A 27891-nucleotide genomic window follows, 5' to 3' on the forward strand; every position below is an offset into this window, starting at 1 on the left:
TAGTATGCAAACTACTTCCTCAGGAGACTAACAGTCATTTTAGAAAAAAGTATACCAAGAAAAATTGTTGTTGCAAGCTTTCTGAAGTTCATTATGCTTAACATGCAAAGACAAGAGACTGAAGTATCTTTGTAGTAGTATGCTTTCAAAAAACCCCCCACTATTATTTCCTGAAAGCAAATCGGGGGGGGGGGGGGGGGGGGGGGGCAGGCCAGGGAGAGACACATAAGATTTTACTAGCCAAAGCAGTGTATAATTTATGAGAACAGCTGTACCTCCTTTCCCTTCCTGAGGAACTTAAGGCCTAAGCTTCCATTTCAGTTGGCAAAGGTATGAGGCACAACCACAAGAGTCAAATATTTTTTCCCCACTGGATGTTTTAGTTCTCACAAGGTGAAAAAAATATGTTAAGTCTCACATGTATATGAAGTAATCACACAAGTTTAATGACAACTAGTTTAGGAAAAGTTTAGTTCTTACTTTCCTTTCTTGAATCTTAACTTTTGTCTGAAAGTCTTCTGGACTGTTATCCTTAGTGTCACTGCTGACACCACCGACAGATGTAGAAGGAACCTGGAGAGCTGCTGTTTCAGCCTTCTCCTCAGGAGTTGGTTTCTTTTCCTCAGTAGCAGCACATTCTCTTTCACTGTTGACTTCACTTTTTCCAGTGATGCCCACTGCAAAGAAATTTAAGTGGAAACTAGTTGGGAAGGCAGCTAAATACTGAAGTAATTTTTGGCACCTACATTATAAAAGATAGCCAAACTAACCTGAAGTAAGACTTAGGAGTTTTTCAAATAGTATTATTGTTTAAACAGTGGAAATGCAGACCAACTAACTTAACTCCACTTGGGGTGAACCAGAATTGGAAATTCATCATACTTTGTTTTCTATTGCTATCAGGGAATTTCCATGAAATGATTAAAACTTCAATCTTGCAGCTGCCACTGCAATAGCTTCTTTCCACATTTGTTCACATTTCAGACGGCTCAATACATACCTTCTTTTCTAGCACACATCCTCAACCCCCTCCCCCCCCCAAACTTCACTTCTAGAAGTATCTATCCAAATCTTCAGTTATACAGCACTGAACTGAGGCACAAGCCAAAGCTGACAAACATAAGCAGCAAATTCACTCTTCTACAAAATATACCTGTATTTTTAGTATAAAGACCAATTTTTAATTGAACAATATTAACTCATAAGCTTATTTTAAACCTACTATCTGCACAAGTAGCAAGCATTCACAGATGTAAACAACTTATGTCTTGGACAGTATCAAGGCAAGCTGAATTCATCATATTCAAAAGGGGCTCAAGGTAGGAAGACACTTGAATGTTTTTGTTTAGAGGCCACCTGAAATGTACATTTCTCATTCAGGTACCACTTTACTGCTAACTAACAGTTCAACATACTACACTTAAAGATTTACTTTGAGATGCTCAGCATCATTGCTTCTAAAAACTCTCTCAGGAAACAAAATTAGTTGCAGTGCCCCACATCCTTCAGTTTTAAAGCTTGTATTTCAATATATAAGAAGTTTTAAGCACTGTGTTTTAAGACATACCTTTTACAGGATCTTGCAATTTCTTTTTCTTTTCTGAATCACTGGGATACAATTTCCCATTAAGTTTCTTAACAGCTGTTTCGTAGTCTTCATCTTAAATAGAGGAAATAAGGGATACTTGAGAACTTATGCTTAAGTACAGAGAAGTCTGCTAAGCCCTTCAGACTCATAAACATAGCAAGTATTAGTAATCTTTGCTTAGGTTTTAAAAGTTCCACAGATCAGCACGTAAGCTTTCACTTCCTATTTTGCATACATGTGTTTCAGTGTGCTATTGACACTTTTCTCAGCCTAGACTGTTGCAGATATACGGCACAGGTTTTGTTTTCAGAAAACACATTTCTTATTGAGTCATGTTGATTACGAGTACCACTAAACAGAACTGGGAAGAAGACTGAAGATCTTTTTTATATAAGCTAGCAAGCTCAGATGTTTGTGGGAGGGGGCTTGCCTTCTCACATTTTCTATTGAATGCAATGCTTCAGAACTTCAATTTAACAGCTCTGCTGCTGAATAAATGAGGAGTAATGTAGTTGCATCCAGTAAGATTTGATATAGAATATGTGCAGTTTTAGTGTCAGGAATTAGTTTTAGAGGAAAAATAAGCCATTAGTCTAGCATCTAGTGAACCTTAGAATGCTCCTTTTTTGATAAAGGCTGCCTTGTATTTGTCTCTAAAAATAGCTATAGAAGTAAACCTCTTGCTCAAATATCCGATTAACCAATTGCATCGGCAATGTGAGCGGCAACACCCATAAGACACCAATACAAATTCCCTCTAGTCATTCCTGGACCTCCGTTGTACTGTTCTGTCTCAAAGAAAGGAGTGTACATCCCTGGCCATAAGGAAGGTAACAGGATTATTTCCCATCAGTCCAAACAAAAATATTTGAGTGTCTAATGGTTCTGACAGTATCCAAAGAATCACAGAATATTTCAAGTTAGAAAGGACTCATAAGGATCAGAGTCCAGTGCTCTACTCCTTACAGGACTACATAAAAGTAAACTATATGATGTTGTCCAGATGCCCCTTGAACTGTGACAGATTTGGTGCCAGGATCACTTCCCTGAGAAGTCTGTTCCAGTGACTGTCCACACTCTCGGTGAAGGGCCTTTCCCTGATGTCCAATCTTAACTTCCCCTGATGCAGCTTCATTCTATTCCCTCATGTCCTGTCACTGGTCACCAGACAGAGATCATCAGCACCGCCTCCTCCTCCGCTGCCCCCCTTGAGGAAGTTGCAGACTGCAATGAGGACGCCCCTCAGCCTTCTCTTCTCCAAGCTGAACACACCAAGTGACCTCAGCCCCTCCTTCTAAGTCTGGCCTTCAAGGCGTTTCACCAAGTTGGTCACCCTCCCCTGGACACACTCTTAATAGTCTGACGTCCTTATTACACCAAGGCACCCAAAATTGCACACAGTGCTTGAGATGGGGCTGCACAAGTATGGTGTGTTACACCCTTTCCCCACAAAAAGGCAACACAAAGATCAATTTTGGCACTCCTTACCGTCATCCTCGTCACTCACATATCCAGGCTTATTCTTGTAACAGAAGAATGTTGAAGGTAGCTTGAGAAAGCCAGCGAGAGCCTTCTGTTCAGGGGTAGGCATTAACTCGTAAACTATTATAACCTCATCAGATGGAAGATAGTCTTTTGACATCGTTGTCTTCTCTGCTTTTTTACAGAAATTGAACAGACCATTAAAACTGAGTAATTTCAGAACAGGGAATAACATTAACACACTGCTATTATTACAGAACCAAGTTAATTCTAAGGCAGTTAGAAATACATTTGGAGCCTGCATTTTGTGCTGATCCACAAAAAACAATCAAAGTTAAAGGATGCTAGGACAGAACATCCTGTTAAAATTTAAGAAATTCTAAGCTGCATGTGCAACAACATCCTATTCCACTGCCTTTGGAATTCAAGTATCAGAACAGAAGCAACCCTGCATCTTTATATTGTTGTAACGATTATTTAATTCAGTCCTCATGTCAAACAAAGTACAGCTACAAAGAAGAGGGACAGAGGTGTTCTTCTAGAGGTAGAGTGACAAACTTCAGGCCTGAAAGAAGAAAAAGTAGTCTACAGCAACATGTCATATTCCATTGCTTAAAAGTGCTTTAAGTTCTAGACAATATTCAATATCAACTGAATAGAAATTACTTCAGATTACCTACAGGAAATTTGAACTTTTTGATAGCTAATCTCAATTTACCGTTAACAGCTGTTGCTGAAACTTTTATTGTTACAAAATAATTTTTAGTTCCATCTTGTTGAAGAACAAAAAAAAAAATATTGCTTTCAGTCTATTTAACTAGCTTTTCCAACAAGGACAAATAACACTATCAATTTTATTATATAGCTTTTTCTCCTCTCTGTTTCAACATTAAGGTGTCCATTCCACTTGTATTGAAAAAACCAGTGCATAATCAAAGGTTAAAGCTGAAAGCACAGCCTAGAGCAAACTGCAGAAAAACATAGAGCTATAAGAACAAGCAGACAGCTTTGAAAACAAAGATTTGAGTTCATTATGAAGAATGGAAACAAAGAGGGAGAATATACCAGTTTAAGCATGTATTGTTCAGCGTGGGTTTTTTTTTTTTGGGTTTTAGTGTTGCTTCGAGAGGGGGAGTTTGGAGGTAAAAGTGTAAGAAACTGATTTGTTAACCATATATAAGAATTACCCCATAAGTGAATCAGTAGCAACCCAACAGCTGTTTCTAAAATCAATTTGATAGCTTTAGTAGGTCAACCTATTTGTTAATGTTTTCCAGGTCTGAGTTAAACTAGTCAGGAAAATTTGAAGGGTGCTCCCAAAACCTCACTGTTCTGTTCATTAGAAAATATTTGATAAGTTTGTGGCACAGTGCAGTCAGTGTGAACCTAAATCTTCAGCTAGCAACCAGACTATTACTCATTTCCTGAGGAACACCAGTTTTCCTGCTCGTGCAATTTGATATGCATGATTGCAAGAGGAGACAAGGGTGGAAGTGGAATATTTATAGAATGCCCCTAGATCCTCTGACACAACTGACACTAAAATAAATCCGCTTTTTAAAAGCATTCTTCCCACTAGTATCTTCCAGTAGATAAAGAACAATATAAATAAAAATAGACTACAAACAAAATCCAAAGTACTAGTTTAAATTTAAAGTGTTTTTTCCAAGTGTTCCCTCCCCAACCTTTGCCGCAGCTGACACTCCTTTTGATTACAATTTAATCACATCAGGCATTTATACACCAGAGTGTAGCTCAAACTCATTACCAGCACATACACTCCTGTAAAGTAATGCTTTTCACTCACATTTTAGATCGCAATAGCTCTTCTGAGCCTGTATAAAGTAAATGTAGAATAAAGTTCTTGAATAGTAGATTTCTAAGTTCATATCAAGACGGCAGGCTACAGATGTTTTCATGTATTTTCTCAGAATTTAATGCAAAAAACTCACTAATTCCAGCTGATTAAAGAATTAGGAGTACAACTAGTACTGTGTTATGAATATATGCAAGTATCCTGCATATTAGCACGTGTTTTATTCTCTCAGATCAGTTAAGCAAGTGTCTCAATTCGACTGTGTAAGTCTGCACCAAATTCACCACAGAGGTTTAAGTGTGGAGTATTTATTTAGTCTTGCAGCCATTAAAGGTTACAGCAAAAATCAGCTTTCCTTAGATTAGAGAATTTTCAAAAAAGATAAAATTCCTTCTAAAGTTAGTCAGGTAGATGGTAAAAGTGTGGGCTTCCTTTAATCTGAGCACTATAAAGCTAGCTAGAAGAACCCAGCAACAGATGTAACAGTCCATCTATTCAACAGACAGCATTCCAAAAGCGTTATCATGCAGGCTCTTTGTGCAGGCTCAGTAGCCTTTGTGCAAAGTAGCAGTAAGAGAAACACATTAAGAAATTGCTTCAGATTAACCCATAAAGTTCTCCATGAAGATGATCTATGAAACACTGGATTAAGATTCTAGTGTTCCAAACATCCAAAGTGACAGAAGGGTTCAACACAGATTAAGATTACAACATGTATTTGCCCTCAGAATATTAAGACTGAACAAGATGTTCACTGGTTCAGTTCAGTCAGTTTCTACTCAGCCTCCTGACAAAAAGTTAACTTTTGTTACTCATTAACGCTGCAAAACAGCTTAAATATATCTTCACAGGCAGCCATGAAAACAATGAGCATGCATAGGTACAACATTCTTAAAAGACTGTTTGGTTTGTAATTAATAGAACTTTCAACTCAAGGGAAAAACCCAAACGAAACATTATTAGTATATGGAACAACCAAAATAAAGAACAATACGATGCACAACAGTTCTTATCACTGCTGTATTGTATTTTTCTTTTTGTTTCAACTGACATTAAGACCAGGTAGCCTAAATATCTAGCTAGTTACAGTACCGGTCATTTTTTCTCCTCACACATACATCCAGAAGATATTGACTGATATAAGAGAAAACCACCAGAATTTAAATGATAATGCATGTAACTGATACAGTAACATGCCACTGACATAACTCTGATTCAAACTTGGAAAGAACTTACAAAAAGCTCATGACCTGACCTGAGAAAAACTTAAGTACTTTTGCATGGAGGTGCAGAACTACTATGAGGCTGAACGTCTTTTGAATGTTACTCCAGCACAACTCAGAAGCTGCTCCCCAAAAGACATTCCCCAGGGGGAAGCCTCAGATTATATTTGCATTGGGTATGCTTGAAAACCCAATTTAGAAAGGACTTCTCAGAGTCATATGCTATTAAGTCAAAGCTCAAAACAAAGCTACCAAAAAGCTACACTGTAAATCATTAGCAACTGTAAATGAATCACTAAGTATATAATCATACCCTAACTGTCAGAAAAGTAGAAGTGAAGCACAGTTTGCCCTCACACCCTCCCAATATAAAACCAGGATCAGTGTGAGTTAGCAAAAGTTCTTGCATATATGCACTGGAGCAGAATGCTTTATCACTTCACATTATGAACATCAAATGATGAAAATAAAACTGAATCGTTAATAAACTGCATGCACAGGGATACCTAAAAACACAGAACAGCTGACTTCAGATCATATAAACAAAATAGGAGTTCAGTGTTTAAATAAGAACAGCTTCTCTAGAAATACAGTTTTGGGAAAATGGTGTCTGGAATGATATTTTGGCATTTTTAAACAATGTAAGACACTAGTATTAGACAACTGTCTTGCGCAGACCAGAAAAATTTGCTTTTTAAAGTTAAATTGCTGTTGAACTGTGTAAGTTGAGTATACAGTAAGCATACTTGCAAGAAGCACCATTAATAATATCTTACAATGACAGACAATCAAACTATAAACTGTAACAGTTTTGATTAGAGGTTCTGAACATAAATCGCAAAAGTTTTCTGACCAGCTAAGGTGGACTTCACATTACACATGAGAGATATACACAGGAGCAGTAGTAAGGAGTTGGCTTTCTCATTTCTGTGCGCTTCTTGTTTTTAAAAGTGTAGTAGTTAACATAATGATAATAGAGAAACTGAATTAATTATTTCCAAGGGAGGCTAAATACATTCAAGCCTTCTACTGGATAACCTGTCTTAAGATCCTCAAGTGTACTTCATTAAAGTGCAAGACATCAAGTCGCTAAGAGATGTAGTCTCTAAAAATAAAAGAGCTAAATTTCTTCAGAAAACGGGAATTTTAAAAATCCAGTGTGCATGTTGAGCAAAACCGTGACGGAGCAGTGCAAGGCAGATACCCTCAGAAAATAAGGCAAACAAGCCAAAAGCTTAAACAGGGTCACCCATTATGCTAGTTCATATTAAAATACTAAGGGCTACAGACATTCTCCAACAGGCCAAATACAGTAGTCAGACACAGAACTTTAAATACTCTTCTTCAGCATGCATGTTAATTACAAGGATTACTGAGCCAACTGCTCTGACACAGTTGGGTTACTGTCCATGCCTGCTAAAGTGTTTTTTATCAAACATTCAGTGCAGTATGTAAATACCTTTACTATCAGGTTGCAAGGAAGATGTGCTTGTCCAAAAGGCCATTGGATTAGATTTAAAAAGGCTAAAATTAAATCCTAAAAAAATAAATTATTTGGATGTAAGTGTTTACATGGAATTTTAAAAGGGTAAACCAGACTTATCTAGTTCTGGAAACATTCCATAGTTGTATTTCACAGTAGGAAATTTAACCTGTTAATCCTACACAGCTTATCCAACACATGTGATTAGACTGCAGCTCTCATCTTCCGCCACATCACTTACTATGCTTCAGTTAATACACAGACAGTACATCTTCATAACTCTGAGATTAGCATGGAAATTAAGAACTATAATCTGATTAAACAGTCTCACACTGATGGGAAGCAGCACACGAAGCCTTCAAAGAGAAGTACTCTACCATTAAAACACTAGCAAATCCCATTCTTCTCACAAAGACACTGCGGCACATTATAGTGGTCATGTTGCAGCAACAATTTCTGCAAGTGCATCTCTTTCAGTGAGTGTCAGAAACTGTGTAACTGAGGTATATAATCAGATGATCTCTTTTCAAGCTAAGGAAAGAGACTAACACCTGATGTTATTTAAGCTACACACCTGAAATTGCAGAGGCCAGTAATCAAGACTTTAAACATATGTACAGAGAGTAGTTTTAGAATACCCATCTGTTCAATCTGGTAATTCAAACTTTAGCCAAAGCATATGTTTGCTGCTCTCACACTTTACCACTCAAAGGCCCAGGTACAGACACTACCAATTCAACTACCTATTTAAGTCTTCAAAGTGAATCCATCCCTCCTTTAAGCAGTTAAGTCTGAGATTCAGGTACAGGACTTCAGAGTTACAGTTCTACCTGAAATTCCCCTTTCTCACTAATCAACAAAACTCCATTCTGCATCACACACTTTCATTTAATTATGACTTAAAATTCACTCATTTAGTTAAAAGTCTCACAAACTTGTAAAGATGTGGGTACCTGCACTGGAACTGAAAGAAACTATGTATTATTAAGACAACAAAGAGTAACCAACAGCATAGAGATGACTGCTTACTAAGCTGTGTGGTTGAATAGATTACTAGTTCAATTGACACTCACCTTTTTCCACAATTCTAAATGAGAAGTTACAGGGTCCACCTTGTGTTGAAGTTGGCAAGTTGTTTACCTTGCTGCCTAAAGGCATCTGAGGAGCACTAAAGCTTTTTGGTGGTTCAGAGATCAGTTCTTTCTGTGCTGTGTTCCGAGACGGTGGAATATGGTCTTCACTCTTTCTGGGAGGATTAAAGCTGAAGCCAAACAGAGAACCAGTGGCTGAAGTATTTCCGAACGTGAATGTCTTTGTCTTTTCATTACTGAAAATGCTCTTGACAGATTCAGATCCAAATACAAACTTTGGAGGAGAAACCACTGTTTTTGTTGGCGTTTCAGAAGTGTTTGACACCTCTGCAACCTCTACAGCTAAATCAGAAGTATCATCACCATGGCTGAGGTCAGTTCTTTCTCTGGTAGTTTCTTCTAATACGGCTACAGCATTTTTACCACACGGAGATTCCTTCGGCGTGTTGTTACGGGAAGAGAGAGGCGTTATCAGTGTCTCTCTCTCTTGGGCATGCTTTGCTTCATCAAAAATTTGCTTAAATGAGTCTGCCACATCTTGCAGCTTGAATCGCACAGCTAGAAGTTCTACTTTCCTTTCCCCATCTGCAAAGTCACACGCAGTCCATACCCATGCTCTATCAGATCCTTTCATTTGTTGCATATTCATATCTGGTGTTATTCTGTGATTGGCACAGAGTTTTAGTACCTGGTCCCTTCTCATTACTATGCGCACTTGTTTGTTGTCATAGTTCTGCAATATCTTGATATCCCCAATACCTCTCTCTTTCCACTGATTAGCATCTTTATCATATCTGTAGAGTTTAGCTCTGTGACTGAAGACAACTTGCTCATTTTCCTCACCACTGGTCACTTCCACGAGATCAGGCAGAGGTACCACAGGTTCAAAGTACTGCCCATCTCTCTCCTCTTCTTGAGTCACATCAGAATCTTCATCTGTGCCTACTGATGTTCTACTCTGGTTCTGTTTGGCAGGAGATTTGGATGGGCTCAAGGCAGATTTAAAGCTGAAACTAAAACCTGTTGTAGACTCTCCGAATCTAAAAAGGTTTTTCCTTACAGGGCTACTTGCAAGAGGAGATGCATATACAGAACTACTTACACTATCATCCAACGCTTCTTCACGCAAGTCATAGTTATCCCATTCCAGAGTAGGCCCAGTACTTTCAGCATGTGGCTTTATAACCACATCAGAAGTACTGCTGGCACAACCAGAGGTTACATGTTCCTCTTCTGACAGTTTGGTTTTGTCATCTGTCAGAAATGTTTTGAGATCTTTTAAATCACACTTCATTTCTTCTGCTTTCTGTATAAGTTGAGCTGTCCTACCTGTATCAACAAGTTTATGAGGTGTCTGCAGTGGTATATCTAGTAGTAGTCTCTGACATTCTTCAAACTTCTGTTTGAACTCCTCAGCCTGCTCTGGTGTCTTGAATTTTGCTGCCAGATGTTCCAACTTTGCATCACCATCAGAGAAGTCATTGGCCATCCACATCCATGCCTTGTCTGAGCCAGACAGCTGTTTCAAGTTCATTGTTGTTGTTATCCAGTGGTTTGCACAGACCTTCAGTACCTGCTCACGCCGCATTAATATTCTTACTTTGCCGTTAACTTCATTTTTAAGAATCTTCAAGTTGCCCACCCCACGTTCTTTCCACTGACTTGTTTCTGGATCGAACCTGAACAACTTTACTCTTTGGGAGTATAGCACTTTCTCATCTTCCTCTCCTGTAAATGGTTCTACTTTTTCAGGCATTTGAACTATAGGTTCAAAATGGATATCATCACTGTCCTCTGTCTTATATACATCATCATCCTTCTCACCAAGGTCAGCAGATGTGTTTGCTTTGTGATCTGTTTTAGAATCCTGTGAAGAGAACAGCTTTTCACCTGCACCTGAAAAGCCTTTGAAGTTAGGATCTTTCTTACCAAATTGAAAGCCTTCCCCAGGAGTACTTTTTGCAAGCTCAGCAAAAGTAAAAGTGCTGCTGTTTTGCCCAAAAACAAAGTCACCTTTCTCCTTGTTAGCTGTTTCTTGAAATTGGAATGTAATTCTGCTATCTGAAGGAGGTTCCTTTTTGTCTTTTTCATCAACACTTTTTGAGAAGCCAGTCGTACATTCTTTGGATGGTTCATCTTTCTTGGTGGTATTTTTACTAGACTCCTGTATTCCAAATTTAAATCCGCTTGCAAGCACTGGAAAGCTAAATCCTTCCTTTGCAGACTTAGCTTCAGTATCAGAAGGAATGCGAAATGTAAATGATGGCATCTTGCCTGGCTCATGACCAAACTTAAAGCCCTTTTCTGAGAAATTACACTTAAAGCCTGTTCCCAACTGTCCTGCAGCAGGTTCAGATAATTTACTTTTGAAGCCAAAAGTAGGAGCTGATGCAGCATCACTCACAGGCTTACCAGCTGGATTTGGTGTTTGGAGAGCTATGCAGGCTGGCGAAGAACCTTCATTCCCCATCAGACAAGTATTACAATCCCACTGCCCTTCCTTTTTAGCAAAAAGCCCTTCAAATTCATTTTTCTGTGGCTTACTTGCATCACCAATGGAGCCAAACCTGGGAGCAGGGGATGCCTGAACAGTAGATGTAGGCACATTTGGTTGACTTTGAGAGTTAGGATTCTGACAAGAACGACAGTTGACATCCTTTGCTTCATTCTGGACTAGGCATACAGAGCAGTCCCACTGACCTTCTTTTTTAGAAAAAGCAGTTCCCAAGTCATTTTGAATAGCCTTTGCAGCAATTGCTTGGCCAAATTTAGAGGAACTTTGTTGACCAGATACCGCTGTACTAGTTTTGTTTGGATTCTGGCAAGCACTACACTTGGAGGCAGTGGGTTCATTTCTCACTGAACAGACGCTGCAGTCCCATTGACCTTCCTTTTTAGCAAAAGCAGATCCAAATTTGTCCTGCACAGTGTTACCACTGGCTTTGAAACTCGCAGCAGAGTCAGGTAATGGGGTGCCATGTGTTTCCCACTTATCTGAATTTGGACTTTGACATGATACACAATTCTTTGCAGTAGCTTCATTTGGAACTAAACATACTTTACACTCCCATTGATCTTTCTTCAAGAGATGTTGTGCAAAACCACCAGAAGAATAGGTTTGTGGGGCTTCCTTTCCAAATGAAAAAGTAGTAGGGCCAGATGCAGTTGATGTAGCTGTAAGGTTGCCTTTGCCATCAGATTCACTGCTCACCCCATCTTTCGGGAACTGAAAGCCAAAGCTCAGGGTCCCAGAAACAGATTTGCTAGGCTCCTTGATGTCCTGATTTGTCGTTTCTCTTGCAGTCCCACTGTTCTGAGTCACAGATGTGTCAACATTTGATCCCAAGGTTTTTAAAATACTCTGTGACTCCTCAAACTTATTTTTGAAAAGCATTGCTTCCTCAGGTGTCTTAAATCTAATTGCAAGCTGTTCTGGTTTTGGCAACTCATCTGCATAATCTAAAGCATGCCACACAAATGACTTATCTGATCCAGCATTTGGAGTTAATTTCATATCTGTATTTATGTAGTGATTTGCACAAATCTTCAGCACTTGGTCCCGTCTCATTAAGAGACGAAATTTCCCAGATACTTTATGTTTCAGTATTTTTACATTTCCAATACCCCTTTCCTTCCATTCTTTAGATTCTGCATCAAAACGGAAAAGCTTAGCTCTGTTGCAGAAGAACTCCTCTTCATCTTCCTCACCTGTCTTTACTTCAATCTTGTCAGGGAGTGGCACCACAGGATCAAAATGAGGACCATCATCATCCTCATCTCCACCATGGGTGCTTCCTCCCTCTGTTTCATGACTTCTATTGGCCAAATCCGAATTTGAAGTCACAAATACAAGCTTGCTTGGTTCTTGGACACTAAACATATCACTCTTCTCAAAAGCCAGGTTTTTGTGTGCATTTTGTCCCATGCCTTCTTTAAAAGAGATGCCTGAAATATGTTTATTGCCAAAACTGAAGATATTTCTTTGACTGCCTGTGTGATCGTTAATTGGTTTTTGTTCAATGTATCTATCATCCTGTAAAGATTTATTATCAGATGTCAGAAGACCCAAGAGGCTTTCGCTACTATTAAAACCTGCATTAGGAGGCTGCATTGCAACTTGAAGAGAAGAAAAGGTGAAGTCTCCATCATTAGACTTGAAGTTAGTATTGAATTTAAAAGTTGTTGACTGGCTTGACTGTGCTGGTGTTGGCAGGGATGTTTTTGATCCTTCTGCTGTTCCTGGCTGGCTGAATTTAGATTTTGAAAATTCTATCACCTTTGATTCTGCAGGCTTTAAAGTTGGTGGAGCGACTGAAGGCTTTGTGAAATAGCCTGGTTCAGGTAATGGTGGATTTGTGCTTGCCTGTGGAACGCTGTAGTTGTAATAATCATCACCCCCACGCGGAGAAATGAGTCCAGTAGCAGGAGAATCAAAACGCAGAGGTGTGCCATATATTTCTTGGGAAAACATACAAGCAGAAGTGTTTTGCAGAGGTGGTGTATGCATTGGTTGTTGATAAGCATATATATGTTGCTGAGGTGCAAGTCTGTTCACGCCATAAACAGGAGCCTAAAGAAAAAGCAGAGAACGATTTCTTTGCTTATTATGACATATCATAAGATGTGGAAGACAAAGTCTTACTGCGCTGAAGCCCACATAACATATACTCTTAAAAGCAGGTCATGCTTCCATACCAGTTTAAATCCAAACTAATTTTAACGTAGTTTGAACAGATTAGTTTAAATCTGGAAGGGCATCTGAAAACAAGCATTGAAAAAGGGCCACAAGATGAGTGGGTTTGTTCTTTTATGAAAAAAAGCTTGAAAACCACATTCTCTTTTGCCGTACTAATTTGCTGGGGGGGGAGGGAAACAATTAAGCACTACTCATCCTTGCTCTGTAGGGACATGTACTAATGTATTGCAGACATTTTGCTGGCTTTTCCTCCCAAACTCTACATCCCAAAAATCAGGCAGAAAGATCAATTACTATCACATTATAAATTATAATCACATTAGTTTATCCCTAACAGTCCAAGTTTACCAAATATTCTAAACAGAACTGCAACTACATGCAACTGCATACAGAATCAAAAGCAGTCATTTTCAGTAAGTCATTGGAAGTAACTTAAGTAGACAGATTTGTTCTCACCTTTGTTGGCGTTACATTGGTTGCAGTAGTTCTGAGAAGATACTGAGAGTTATAGGCAGGCGACTGGCTGTAGTAAACAGACGGGCCAGTGGTAGCAACTAAAACGGAACAGCAGGGAAAATTTATACTTGATTTTTGTTGTTGTTTTATTGAATGGACTCTCCCAGGCAATCAGTTTTTAGTTGTGAATCATTACAACATCTCTGCATTGTTTTCAGAAGTCTTACTTGGTTTAGCTAAGCATTTAGATAAAAATTCAGCAGCAACTTACCTGTTAATGGAGCTTCATGAAGATTCTGTGCTCTCTGATATCCCTCTGACATTGTATCTGTTCCGTAACTTTCAGCAGGCCACCGATGAGATGACACATTTAAGTTGGAATTATTAAGTTTCATTTCTTGCATTTCATTCTGTGAAGACAGTGTACACTGAGAGCATAGAGTATATTTTACATAGGTATTTGTAGAAGAACACATAAGGAATGATTCAAGCTTAGGAAAACAAATTTAAAAAATTAAGAGGTACTTGCCAGATCATGCAAGATCTGCCCATGCAGTACAAGGTACTAAGATTGCGTTCTAAATCCACAAGTAAAAACAGAGCCAAGGGATGAGAACCAAGATGATGAAAGTGGAACTCTTTCTGCACACAGTCCTTAAGACAGGTTGCCTCTGCATCCCTGCCCAAGTCCCAAATAAGAGTTTTTAAACAAAAACATTTACTCTTGCACTCAGTTTAGGAAGGCGTTTACAGAAGTTAATTCCACTGATTTCAGTAATAGTCTAGGAACTGTAAGTCAGCCCATGCTATTATCCCTAAATTCTCACCAGAAGTAAAAGGCCAACTGTTCTTCACTGAATACGATGAACAGAATTGTTTACCTTTAAAGCTTCCACTTGCTGACAGATCATTTGAAGTATAGACCTGTGATCTTCTGCCCACTGAGGAGTTTTAGGAGAAAACTAGGGGAGGGAAAAAAAGTTAACTGAATCTTTTGAGTTTTTCTTTAAATATAATAATTCCCTGAAATAACAGCTGGCTAATATACCTTGTAGTTCTTAGATGGTGAAAGAGAGAACTTAGTTGGTGATGGAGCGGAATGTTTCATCTCTGAATCTACAGACACACCATTTCTGAAGGCAGGACTTCCATCTTCACCATTCTCACCAAGTTCCTGGATCACTGTATCTAGCATTTCCCTTACAGTTTCAATAGACACTGGCAGCTAGGAAGTTATTTGAAACATTAGTCATGATTGCAGTTCTCCCTCAGAGCAAGACTGACTACATTCAGAATTCTGGCTGAACAATTCACAAGGCTATCATTACACAAATGCTGTTTTTTCAGCAAAGCTCTAAATCTGTTAAGATTAGTGTAAGGAAACAATTCATACAAACATGAATTCCATTTTTTCAAACTACTGACCTCTATAAAAAGCTAGGGGCAAAAGCTATTTGCTTACATTAAAGCTTTCATGCAGAGTAGCCTGAATACTGCATGATCTGGTAGGTTACAGAAGTTACCCAGTTTATCAATCGACCAGTATTAAGCAGGTTATTTATCTTGAGCAAAAAATAAGTTTAACTTGCCTTAATGCAAAGACTGGCCTAAAAAAGCTAACATGTGCAGTTTTGAAAGAGTAACCAAAACCACTGCATCTCTTTAAAACCAGTTTTTAAAGCAAGACTGAATTACTTTCTCAGTTACTGAGGTGTCTGAGGAGCCTTCCTCAATGATCTTCATTAGATAATGCTTGCTTTTAAGAAGATAGGTTTTGTGTTCTTCTTGCTCTTCTGGCAGCATGGCATCATTTTCAATCTCTTCTGCCTTTCTTTGGAAGATCTAAAGAACAGGATACAGATTAGTTAGGATCTATCAGAAGACAACTGAATAAAGCAAAGCATTTCAGGGTAATCAAACTCATGAACTTACCACAGCAAGATTCCAGTATGAAACCACATTCTTAATAGCTTCAAATGCTAATAAAGCATCATCAGTTTTGCCATCAACTGCATCCAACATTGCAAATGCTATATGTGCCTCTTCTTCATATGCTGCAACCTGAAAGGCCTACAAAGAAAGCGAAAGACAACTCACACCTAACAACAGAATGACAATGGTCCTCGTTTTTTTTTTCCTACGTACACAAAGAAAATACGTTTTAAACAAAGTTGGTACTCAGGGTGGTTCAGTGCCTCCCAATCATATAGATAGTGTTAAAGTTTTGTAGTAACAACAGAGTTGTACAACACAGAGAAGAATCCCACAGCTACGTAAGTTTTTGACATAGACCTCCTCTTATTTCGGCCTTGGCTTAATTGATCTGTACCTGAATGTCTACACTATGGAAGTGTTTGAAGAGAGGATCAATAGGTTCAGGAATACTCCTCTTCTTTTTGATAGTTTCCAGCACAGGCAAAACTTTCTTCCAGTAGTAAACACTTCGTCCAATGTATTCCTTCTGGTCATAGAAAGAGTTAAGGCTAATGCCCTGGTGAAGAAGAGGGCATACAAGCACATGTTATTTCAACAAATTCAAGTCAAAATGCTAATCGTCTTGAAAAATTTCAAGAGTGCTTCTCCAACACCTGACACGACAAATCCCCCACGGTTTATCTCAAGAACTAAGTAACACTAAGCTAGAAAATAATGCTTCAGTTCAAGACAGAGTACTTTACAGAGTGACTAGAGCAACTAACTTACCTGACAAAATAAAAAGCAGTTCTCAATAATACATTCTCATCTGATTGCCACATATCCACCCCCATCCCTGTCTGTTTATAGCTGGAAAATAAGATAAAAATACCTGAGCTTCTACATACATAAGAATAAAACGAGCTTACTGTTTTTTGCAGGCTTTTTGCCCAGTGTATAATTAAGGCAGGTTGAAGGCCATGCTTCTCCAGTGTTCGCAGAGTACTTATTCCATGCTGTACAATAAGTCTCAGTTTTGCTGCTGTTCCCGGTCTGAGTATCAAAAGAAACATTCCTCAATTAGTATTCTCTATTTTTCATCTGTTCACATGCCATTTTCTTGATAAATACAGCCCACAGTTTTAGTCCTAACTTGCCTCTAGTTTAGAAATACATTGTTAGAAATGAAAATTCTACTTTTAGAATTCTAATTTTAGAAGTCCCTACTACAACAAAGCTTCAATGTCCAAAACGTGTCAAAACATAAATTTCATTATACAAGAATCTATTGGGACCAGTTCAAACTGCTGCCTAGCTGTTTGGTCAAACATTTCCAAACTGAAAAAGCCTTACATTGCTTTTCTCTGAATAAGAGTACGAACAGCATCCCACCAGGATCTTTGCTTTTCGGTATAGAGCTGTTTGCACACTGGCAATGGTAAAAATTGAGGCTGATGTGCACCAGAGTGAGAATTGAACTTCTCTTGCAATTGTAAGTTGCTAGTGAATACCACACCAAGTAGGAATACCTGTTTTTGTAAAAATAAATAAATAAAAGGTATTAAATATATAAAAAAACTTCAATTGTGTAGTATGTTTAAGAACTTGCAAAGTTTACTTACTTCAAGGTCCAACAGGCAAATGGATTCGGGAGCATCTGTCTCAAGTCTTGATGTTTCTTGGGGCAAGTGAAAAAGCTGTTTTAACCATTTGCGCATTGGTGGTAAGACTGACATAGAGTTCCACTGCAAGCCAAGCCACACAAGGTGCTGAAGACTGCCATTGTGCATTCGAACAGCACCTATGCAAAAACAAAGTTGGGTGCAGATGTCACCTTCCAACATGACTGCAAGACTTGTATCCGATCAAAGCTGGGTTTCACATTTCGTTCTGTCAGAGCAGCCAAAGACACTGTGCAGAGCAATGAGCATCAAGATTCCATTCACTTATGAAAGATTTCAAACTTCAAATTAGCCAAATATATTAAGTGGCCAGCTCATCTTGAGTGTTCAAGCCATCAACCTCTTAAGCCTCTGAGGGGGCAACTCACATTTCCTTTCACTTCTGTCCTCACCATATTCAGTCCAATAGGCAACTATTTTTATCAAATCCATTTACTACTTTAAAATCTTTAAGGAATTATTCAAGAAGCACTTTACTTTGCAATAAGTCTAAGTCTTGCCCAGGACATTAGGGCAACTTTGCACAGCTATTCCAGGTATTTGTCTCTTGTTGCAATATGAAGTATTCATAAAAGTTTCTGGAACAGAGAATTATGTTGTGTTTTAGAAAGTAAGCTCTCTTACCAATATCGTATTTATTAAGTTCCGTTTGCACTGGTGCTTGTACACTGACATTTCCAATATCATCCGTGCCGATAAAAGATCTCTCTCTAGAAGCTCCACTCTCAAACAGGCTATCAAACAACGTAAATGAACCACTCTTGTTTGCAAATGATTCCACAATCTCTTTAAAAAAGTCCTGCTTGCCATGGCTTAAGTTCAGGAGCATATGACCTAGAAAACAAAAACATTACTTCACGTAAGGCAGTGAACATTAGTATTTGATACACTGGATTTTCTTGCTACTGAAGTCTGGGTGGAAATCAGGATTTCCCTTTATGAAATGTAGATTGTTATGTTCTCCCTGTAATTAGGTCAGTGTTTCAGCACATAAGCTTTCCAAGCTTTTAGTGACAACAATCCCAAGGCATTTGTAAATCCAGTTCTTCAGGAAAAGAAAGCCATCTTACTATTATTATTCTAGGGGCATTCCAACTGTCCTTATAATAAGTAGCTGTTCATACCAACAGAAGTCTTACCAAAATCTGTTCTGAAACAATTGAACCTGATGATGATAACAAAGGAACACACCAGACAAGGCCCTGCAAGAATTTGTAGACTGAAAAACTGTCTATAGCATAGCAAAAAGAGCAAAGCTGATGAACAAGTAAGAGGATGGAAGAGACAGGGAAACAGTAATACTTCCTTTTCCTCTTGGGGCTAACAATACTTGCAAAATAGTATCAGCAGACAGAAGACATTTCCAGTAGATTAAAAGACCATAAAAGTTAATTCTATCTTAGTGTGCTGGAGAACCAAAACCTAGGAAAACACACCCCCACGCTTGAAAAAACAAACAACCCAACAACAAAAAAAAACAAAACAAAAAAAAAAAAGAACATGCTCTACTAGCATGCTAAAGATGAGTAAAAACCCTTCAGGTGCTAGGATCAAACTACTGTTTTATTTCTACATATGTAGTTGGAATCTGGAAGGTTTTGTTGCATACTGAAGTGTTAACGTTACATTTCAAAATAATGAATGTGTTCACAGACAACTTAGCCTTTAAAGTAACTATCCATAACACTAAAAATGAAACTAGGTAGCTATTTTTATTACCAGACTGGCTTTTTCGATCACAGGCCAACATTTCTAGCACATCTTGTCCAGTTTGATCCCCCTTTATTAGTTTTGACTTTGGTTTAGGAACCTGTAAGGAAGGAGAAAATTGTTACAGCTTTTTCACAATAAAAGCAGATTTTTTAAACTAGTTTTAAGAATTAGGAAAAGCTTTTTAGCATTAGGAAAACTAAAGAAAAAAATACATAATGCATTCTGAAGGTACTATATGTCACATATCTGGGGACCGGTGAGGGAGCAGGGAACCCACTCAAAACTCTGAGGTGGGCAGTTATAGCTATTTTAAGTAACATTAGGTGCACAGAATAGCAAGTAACATCTGGAAGGTAAGCGGTGGCATAAACAGCACAACCAATTTTACTTCACAAGGCAAAGAATTAAACCTGATTTCTTAGCTTTGCTGTGTACACAACAAATATATGGGAACTATTCAGTTCATCCCCTTTTCCCCCTACAGCAATAAGCCTAATTCCTAACATGTGTTCAGTGGTATTAAAACGGAATATAGTGTAGAAAATAAAGTCACTAACATTTAAGAGTCAGGTTACTCTGACAAGTGAAACATGCAAAGACACTTTTACCCTACACATGTCATTTGAAACCTTTTAAAGAACTGTGGAAGAGTAGGGTTTTGGCACATGAGGAGGGAGTCTCTCCTTAGGCACACAAACACTAGTTCATCTCAGCAATACAGGAGTTCAACACACGTACAGCAAGAACATTTCAAGAGCTGCATCAACTAAAGGCATAAATTGAAAATCTTACCTGGAAACTTATCAGATAACACAATGCTGCTAGTTCACACACAACTTTCCACTGTGCCTCATTGTGTTGGGCCATTTTCAGTAGCAAAGTTCCAGCATGCATGTATAGCTGTCCTTTCATTTCCACATAGGTACGAGACAACTCATCAGCCAAATTCACATATGGTTTCACTGACTGAAGCGCACGATCAAAACTAAAATGCAGAGAAGACTCATTCTAAACAAAGTCCTGGTAAAAGCTATAGCAGACGTTTTCAACTGATGTTCCTTAACTATGAATCAAGTAATTCCTTAAGTCATTCCTTAAGTCAATGGTTAGTACTGTCTCTTGCTTAAACCTGAGTTGCGCTAGAAAGTAACCAATGGTCTCAAACTCTCAAAGCTCTCAATTTGTTGAAGTAAACCACACTAAATATTACCTAGATATTTACAGTCCTTTTCAGCACATAAGCACAGCTGCTTTCAGAACTACTCTCCCAAACTATGTGGACAGATTTGTTCACTACTGCAGATTTAGAGACATACAGGAGGCACCAGTTGCTCTGTTCTTCCCTTTCCTTCATTTATCAGAAAGGCCAAAAATACAGTTAGACAGGCTCTTCAAAAATAGAAGGTACTGTAGAAATCTGAGTAGCTGTAGGCTAGTATACAACCCACACTCAGGATAGGCTTTCCAGGAAAGTTAAAACACACTTTTGAATTAAACGACAAAACTATAACGGCTGTTAGCACTGCTATGATCTGGAAATGCTTCAGATGTGATCACTTTGAAAGGCTCTAATAAAATGGCACCAGAAAAGCCAAGATGGTTTTGGTCAATGTTAGAGGAGAAAAAGAAAATAAAACATACTTTGGCATTATGTATTCCTCATCCATTATCTCTATTGCTTAAAATACTCATTCAAGACTGAGGAATGTAATTTAAAAAAAGATAATGTTAACAGCCGTCACATAACTGAGGAACAAAGGTAAGTCAATAAAAGCCAGTAAGAAAGGGAAAACAGAGAGAAAGGGACACAGATCACAACATACTGACTACGAAAACTGTTCTGTACTAGTCTAGGTGTGCAAAGATGATATGCCTTGAAGTCAGTTGGCTTAGCTGGCCCTGTAACACCACCAGTTTTCCCTTAAGGAAAGCATTCTTACTGCATGTGGCTTCCTCCCTCCCAATTACACCAAAGTTCCTAATTATTCCAGTATGAGTTGTGTTAATTTAGAACAAAATGAGCAGGAACAAGCTGACACACAAGAGGTGGCTTGGTATTTTTGTTTGGCTGGTTTGGGGGTTTTAGTTGTTTTGGGGGTTGGGGTTTTCTTTTTAGGGTTTTTTTGGGTGCTTTTTTTTTTTAATTGTCTGAGAAATCTGTATTAGTTAATTGCCGAAGTACAGAATAATACTCTCTTACTGAAGGGAAAGAATGTACAAAGTTAATTGACCCAGGATATCAACAAGTACTCTCCATGGCTGTGTGCTGACTATTCAAATAAAGCTTGCATCTCTTATCAAAAGTTAGCTTGGGGTTTAAACCCAGTAAAAACCATGCTTAGTGGCAAGTAAGAGAAACTTCTGTCCCATCCACAAACAAGTTAAGCAGTGAAATAGAAGCCTGTTAAGATATTCTGTGACTCAGGAAAGAATTGTGCGGTGTGCTTTTTTTCCTTAAGTTGTTGGTTTTTTGTTTGTTGGTTTGGTGGTGGTTTTTTCTTTATACTACAGGAAAGTTAAAAGAGTACCTTTCAAGTGCCTCTCTGCATTCCTGAACATCTCTAGAAGAAAGCGTCATTTTGACAAAGCTGGAATAGGCCAGCAGATGATCTTTCTTGATAGTTCTCCAATTATTTTTATCAGACTCCAAGTCTTGTAAAGATTCCAGATATTCCTAAAGAAGAAAGTTCATCACAGGATAAGGAACAGTCATCCTTCCATGAAGGCAAGGGCAGTACTTCTCCAAAACATACTAGTAGCATTTACTGCATAATCCAGTTTCACAGGTGAGACCTTAACATATTCTTCAGCAGCAAAGTTCCAGGGAAATATTTGCCTGAGCAATTTCATCCCTAATGGAACTGCTGTATCTAACTCAGCTTTTGAAGTTAGCAATTCAATAGCTCTATAAGGCTTAATTTTAGGGAGAAAATTCCAATTTTAAAAAAAAAACAACCAAGAAGTATTTTGTAATTCCATTTTGTTTCAGTAGACTTGCATTTGAAGGAGTTAAATCCCTCGAGAAAGTGTCATTACTCTGACAGCTCTAAGAGAAACAGACCAGTTAAAAAGATACGGAAGACTATCACAGGATCAAAACATGATTAAACACCTCAAATGTCTCTACAACACAGGAACACCATTCCAAGCTTGACTGCAAAGGTATTTTCTTCTCTGCCTCCTGACAATGGAGCACAGCATCTCTTAATCTATTATTTGAACGGTAAAGTGCAACTAGTCTGATGTTTATGTAGACATCATCTGGTCTTGCATAAAGTTCTGCTTGAATCAAGTCAAAAAGCTGATTCCATCCATCTTCACCTTTACAGTCCAATAACTGCTCCTGTTAAGCATGAAGGCAACATGTTAATATTTCATTTCCCACGTAAGTCTTTTCAACATCTACAGTAGCAGACATTTTTCCTTCCTCCACTACACAGACTACATTACTCTTAATAGCTTTCAGGTATTACATAAAGTTCGATGAAATAGACATTTTAAAATGTAGATAGTGATCACAGAAGAAAATCCTCAGAAGAATTTGACTCTTACCAATGGTAAGTAATGCTTGTCAAACCACTTGGTTCAATGACAGCATACCCTGCCACAGACTACCTTGCTTAAAAACAGACATCTTAAGACGTCAATGTGATTGCTGCCTAACTACACAAAATTAATATACTTGTGCAAAAGTGAGATCGCACAACAAAACATTTACACAATATTTGAGAATTACAGCATTTCTCACATTCTGCAGAGTCCATCATAACACAGATTTAAAAACAAAAAAGCAGCGCAGAGCAAGGAAGTCTGAGTTCACAGGCCTGCTACCTTCCTGCAAGTGACACAATAAAAAGGTCAAGTAGTGCTTATCTAGTCTTAACTTCTCTGATGTGGCAATTAACACAGTTTCTTGGCATTTTTGAAGAGGATTAACCTTGGAACATTAAAAAGGGTATAAAAGCCTATAGCTGCAGCTGTCTTGAAAGCTAGACAGAAGTGTCAACCTGCAAAGAAAGTCACACCTAACAGATTTAAAGATCCTAAAACAATTTAGCCAAAGTTTTGTGTAAGATAATATGCAAAAAGCAGTTCAGTCAGATTCTGAAAGGTTTTTTAAGCCAAAAAAGAGGTAATTTGGAACTTACCTTCAACCTGTAAACAGCGGGACTCCCAGGGAAGAGTTTAGCTGCTCTCTCAACCCAGTATTTCGCTCTTCCATCAGTAATGTCATTACTGCATAGTAACTCCGCAATCTTCAATACAAGATCTTTCTGTGTTGGGTTCAACTCCACAGAACGCTAGTTTTCCCCACGCACGCACAGAAAGGAAAAAAACCGACCTTGATCTTATGATCCATATAGAACAGGAAAGAGTTATCCCCCCACAAACAGACCCAGCTATTCAAATTAGTTAGACCTATCAACACAGCCTATATTAAGAAAAGACCTTCTAAACACAACCAGTAGTTTACAGCACCCAGATACAACTGTTGGAATTCAGAAGCACATAAGAGATCTGTGTCTACGAGTAGCTACTGCCATATGCAGGCAGTAGGACTATAAGGTCCTCTCACCTAGCCAGATGTGGACACTTCTAAAAAATAAACAGTTAAGACACACACTTTTAAAAAGTGTGATAGCACTTCGTGGAGTTATGTTGGCAACCAGACTTCTGAGCTCATCATCTCCCTCCCCAAAACCAGAACAATAACATTCCAGTTGGGAATTTGACATTCATAGGCTTGCCTAATCAAAACTAGATTTGCCCCTCCCTTCCACCCTGCCCCCTCGAAAACCAAACAACCCACCACCACCACTAGTAGCAACTAGATTCCTGTTGTCATCACAGTCCACATTGAGGAATTCTACAACAGTCACAGACCCTTACTCTAAAACAACGTATGATGTGGGAAGAGTTTTACAGCACATAGCACAAAGATCAAATCCCGAACAAAACACAAAGAATCAACTTAAAAATACACTACTGAAGCAAGTGAAGAATCTCCTCTGCAACGCTTCATATGCTTTCCTTTGTCAAATGTGTACAAATACTACAGTTTTTCCAGGAACATGTTTTCTTCTGTTGTTTGAGAATGTCCAGTACAGAAGGATTTTAAAAGTCCAATTACAAAGGAATAAAGCAGGACATTACAGGTCTATGTAGTACTTGCCTTGTAACACCCAAAAGCTTTTTCTATGTTATCCTCAGCTTCGTAAATCTGTCCAAGAAATCTGTGTGCTTTGGGATCTCTCTCTTGTACACTGAGGTATGTAGATATATACCTATGGAGGGGGAAAAAAGTCGTTTACTTGACCAGTATTTTTCAGTAATACTCCCTCACTCTGAGCTACAGTGATAACTTAATCTGCCACACAGGAAATACAGATGTATTTTGTTCTAGATTCTTTGTCTGTACCTTAAAGTAAGAAGCTACATTGTATTACATGTACAGATGCTACTTACTTGCCAGCAAGCATTTCTGTTTACTGAATAATAAAAAAAAAAAAAAAAGCAGTAGTTTGCAGATGGTAAGAACTACCTAATACACTGAGAAAAAAAGCCATTTCAACGAGGTAAGTTTTTCAGTACTATATAACCAGCTTCTTTTAAACTGCTGTTTTATAAAGATTTAAATGGCATTCAATATCCATATAGTTACTACTACCTTAAAACAGCGTAATATTGAGCTTGGTTTCTCTGGTCTAATTCATACTAATTTAGCTTTTCTTTTACATTTAGAAAACAGAAAACCAAACATACACCAACACATTACCTTTTAGCAAGCTCATATTCTTTTATTTCAAAGTACAGCTTAGCAAAGAGGAACCCTTTAATTGATTTCTGAAGGAGAAAAAAACATGACAGTCATACTTTAGATGTACGTTACTTTTAAAATAATTCAACACTGTGACAATTCCTTTCCGCAATGCATAATACTTTTGAACGACTAAATTTGGCAACTAGCTATCAGTTCAAATCCACTCCTCATACTTATGGGTTTGGTTTCAAAAGGTGTAAGATTAAGAATGAAAAGAATATGGTTTTTTTTCCTATAACTGGCAAAGGCTACTAGGCAGAACAGAGATTACAAGTGAAGTAAGCAACAAGCCCTTTATGTGTGGTATTTCATAAACATTTCTGATTAAAAGAGAGTGGAAGAATGGGGTCATAGATGAGCTACATTTAATCTCTTTTGTGGCAATGTAGCAAGGGGGAAGAAAAATTCCAGCAAACCAAGAGAGATAAGCCCTTTAGACCTGCTGTGTAGACACTATGGTTTTAAATATACTTGATGAAAAAGCAGTTTCTACCCAAGTCATTCTCAGTTTGGGTAACGCTTATGCAGTAGTTTATTTCTGAAGTTACCAGCCTAAGATACACAGAAGGCAAGCAGAGGGCAAGATGGCAGAAGCATGGACAGGAAAAAAAAAATAAGAGCGAAAGGAATGAGTTAAAGTACAAAGTCACAAGCAAAAACCTTAAGGTAAATGTAAAACAGACAAATTTAAAGCTTGAACTCCCAGTATCGGTTCAAAACCAGATTTTGCTGGTGAACCACAAAATACCAGAATTACTTACATCTATGACTGCAAACAAGTGTGTACATTTTGAATACGCTTGAATTACTAGCCTCCCATCCTGCTATTTATGCAAAATTTTACAAAGTGGTTTAGAATGAAAGCAGGCCTCCTAAAATACTTCAAGTTTTCAGCCCGTATTTTTGAAGTATGTTATAAAAAGGAAATACTGAAATGTCAAGAGTGCAGTCACACTTGTCACCTCTTTTTAAACACGGATGAAAAGAAACCTCAAAATAAATGCTTTGCAGCCTTATAAGCACCACCCCTTAAAATCAACACAAGAAAACCAGTAACTATTTCCACCATTGACTGTACTAATACTATTAGCTGTAAGCATTACTTAACAAACAAACCAACCCTAAATATGCACCAGTTGGCCTTAAGCACATCAGAAGAGGATTACTTTTTTTTTTTTTTTCCCCCGGTGCAGTTCAACAGGAACATCAAAACAATCTAAGAGCACCTCTGATTCTGGCAGTGATGTATTTGACATTTTCTAGTCTAAACAGCACCCAGGCCAATTACAGTCACCGGACAATTTTTTTGCTGTTGGGAAAAGGAGAAATGATTATGACAATGTACGGAGGCCATGCATAAAGACCCTACTGCATAATGGTGAACACTGATGCATTCACGCTATAGAACACACTGCTGAATACTCTACCTCTGCAATAAAAATCAATGCAGAGCAGCAGAACAGGATCTTTCGGGATTAAATAGCTCCCATGAATTGCATCAGACTGCTGTGACCTGTATGCCATTTTCCATTATATCTGGAAAATGGTAACCAATTATGCAGAGTTCCTCAACCTTCTGTCCAGTTACTAATATACAGTAGGAAAATTATTTCCCCCCAGATCTCCCTCTCTTAATACTATTGTTTCACAAAGCAGTCACACAAACAAGAATATTAAATCATGCTGCACATAAAAGAAAGCTGAATGTGTCTCACATATTATTCCCTTTTTGTTTTTTTTTGTTTTTTTTTTTTAAAAAGAGAAACTTAGAAAACGTAGGAACTATGCTCCCACAAAACTGAAGAATTCCACACTTCGAGAGGCGGTGGGCTCATCAGAACAACACTAGGGCTGACCGGGTGTAACAGGCAGGTGCATAGCCCTGGAAAACCACTGCTCCTGGTAAGGGAGAGCACCTCCATCCAGTAAACAAAACCCCATGCCCTTCCTCACAGCAGCTTCCCCAGTCTCACTCGACTTCTAGAAAACCTGCGCAAATATGGACTCAAAAATACTCCCAGAGGCACCAGAACCCCTTTTTCCTCTCACCGCGAGGAACGAGGCAGGGCAAAGCCCACCCGGCCCCAGCACCCGGCACGGCGCGGGGAGCCGCACCACGGGCGGAAAGCAGCCGCCCCCCGCCGCCAGCAGGGCCGGCACGGCGAGGGCTCCCGGCGGCGCGGGAGGCCGCCCTGAGCTCAGCAGCCGAGGGAAGGCCGCCGCTGCCGCCCCACGCCAGCCACCCCTCCGGCTGGGCGCCACGCGAGGCGGCAGCGGCAACGGGCGCCGCCGCGGGCCGCGCCGGGCCTGGCGGCCGCCAGCAACCGCACCACCCCCCGGGACCGGCATGGGCGGAAAGACCACGGCCTCCCGTCAGGACCCGCCACCGGCAGCACTCACCTCTCGGGGGGAAGGCGCGGCGGCCTGCACGGAGGCGACGTACCGCTCCACTTCAGGCTTCGTGCGCCTCATCATGGCGCCGCGGCGGGGGCCGCGCCCGGCCTTCCTTCAGGCGGAAAGCCTTCCCAGCCGGCCTTCGCGCGGCGCCTTCAGAGGGGAAGGAGGAAAGGAAGGAGGAAGCGACGAAGGGACGCGGCAGCCGCCGCGCCTTACGCAAGTTCCCGCGCAACCGTACAGAGCGCCCTGCTCGGGCGAGTGCGCAAGAACCGCCCCGCACCCTCCTACCAGGCCCGGCCGCCTCCCAGCACCCGCGGCCGCAGGGCTCTGTGCGCCTGCGCCAGCCCCGCGCCTGCGCCGGGGGGCAAGGGCGGGAACGCCGCTTCCCCCGCTGAGGGGGCCGTGCCGGTGGCGGGGTGCGGAGCCTCTGCGTGGCCTCCGCGGCGTGTGCGCGGGGGCAGCGGGTGCGGAGCTCTAGGCGTTGCTGTGATACCAGTCTCTTCTGCTGGTTCCAGACTCTGTCGTCACA

At 39.5% G+C, this 27891-nt stretch overlaps 1 protein-coding gene across 3 annotated transcripts in view; it reads right to left on the bottom strand.

Annotated features, from left to right (window-relative positions):
- Positions 1-27682, bottom strand: part of LOC119142668 (E3 SUMO-protein ligase RanBP2-like) — a 34964-nt gene extending 7282 nt beyond the window's left edge. The window contains exons 1-24 of one of the 3 annotated variants that reach the window (XM_037375837.1): positions 27366-27682; positions 24921-24988; positions 24318-24429; positions 23293-23445; positions 22257-22487; positions 21673-21818; positions 19937-20129; positions 19151-19241; positions 18056-18265; positions 17372-17550; positions 17103-17278; positions 16679-16802; positions 16165-16326; positions 15768-15905; positions 15531-15677; positions 14884-15060; positions 14717-14797; positions 14107-14245; positions 13836-13933; positions 8666-13253; positions 7569-7646; positions 3077-3241; positions 1568-1660; positions 481-677 (exon numbers count right to left, since the gene is read on the bottom strand). In XM_037375837.1, the coding sequence (XP_037231734.1) occupies positions 481-677; positions 1568-1660; positions 3077-3241; positions 7569-7646; positions 8666-13253; positions 13836-13933; positions 14107-14245; positions 14717-14797; positions 14884-15060; positions 15531-15677; positions 15768-15905; positions 16165-16326; positions 16679-16802; positions 17103-17278; positions 17372-17550; positions 18056-18265; positions 19151-19241; positions 19937-20129; positions 21673-21818; positions 22257-22487; positions 23293-23445; positions 24318-24429; positions 24921-24988; positions 27366-27440 (7821 nt within the window). In that variant the 5' untranslated portion in view covers positions 27441-27682. Of the gene's footprint in view, positions 1-480; positions 678-1567; positions 1661-3076; positions 3245-7568; positions 7647-8665; positions 13254-13835; positions 13934-14106; positions 14246-14716; positions 14798-14883; positions 15061-15530; positions 15678-15767; positions 15906-16164; positions 16327-16678; positions 16803-17102; positions 17279-17371; positions 17551-18055; positions 18266-19150; positions 19242-19936; positions 20130-21672; positions 21819-22256; positions 22488-23292; positions 23446-24317; positions 24430-24920; positions 24989-27365 lie in introns of all 3 variants that reach the window. The other 2 variants (XM_037375839.1, XM_037375838.1) reach the window with 2 other exon arrangements.
- Positions 27683-27891: the final 209 nt, after the last annotated feature.

The sequence above is a fragment of the Falco rusticolus genome, chromosome 2, assembly GCF_015220075.1.
Source record: "Falco rusticolus isolate bFalRus1 chromosome 2, bFalRus1.pri, whole genome shotgun sequence".
Lineage (NCBI taxonomy): Eukaryota > Metazoa > Chordata > Aves > Falconiformes > Falconidae > Falco > Falco rusticolus.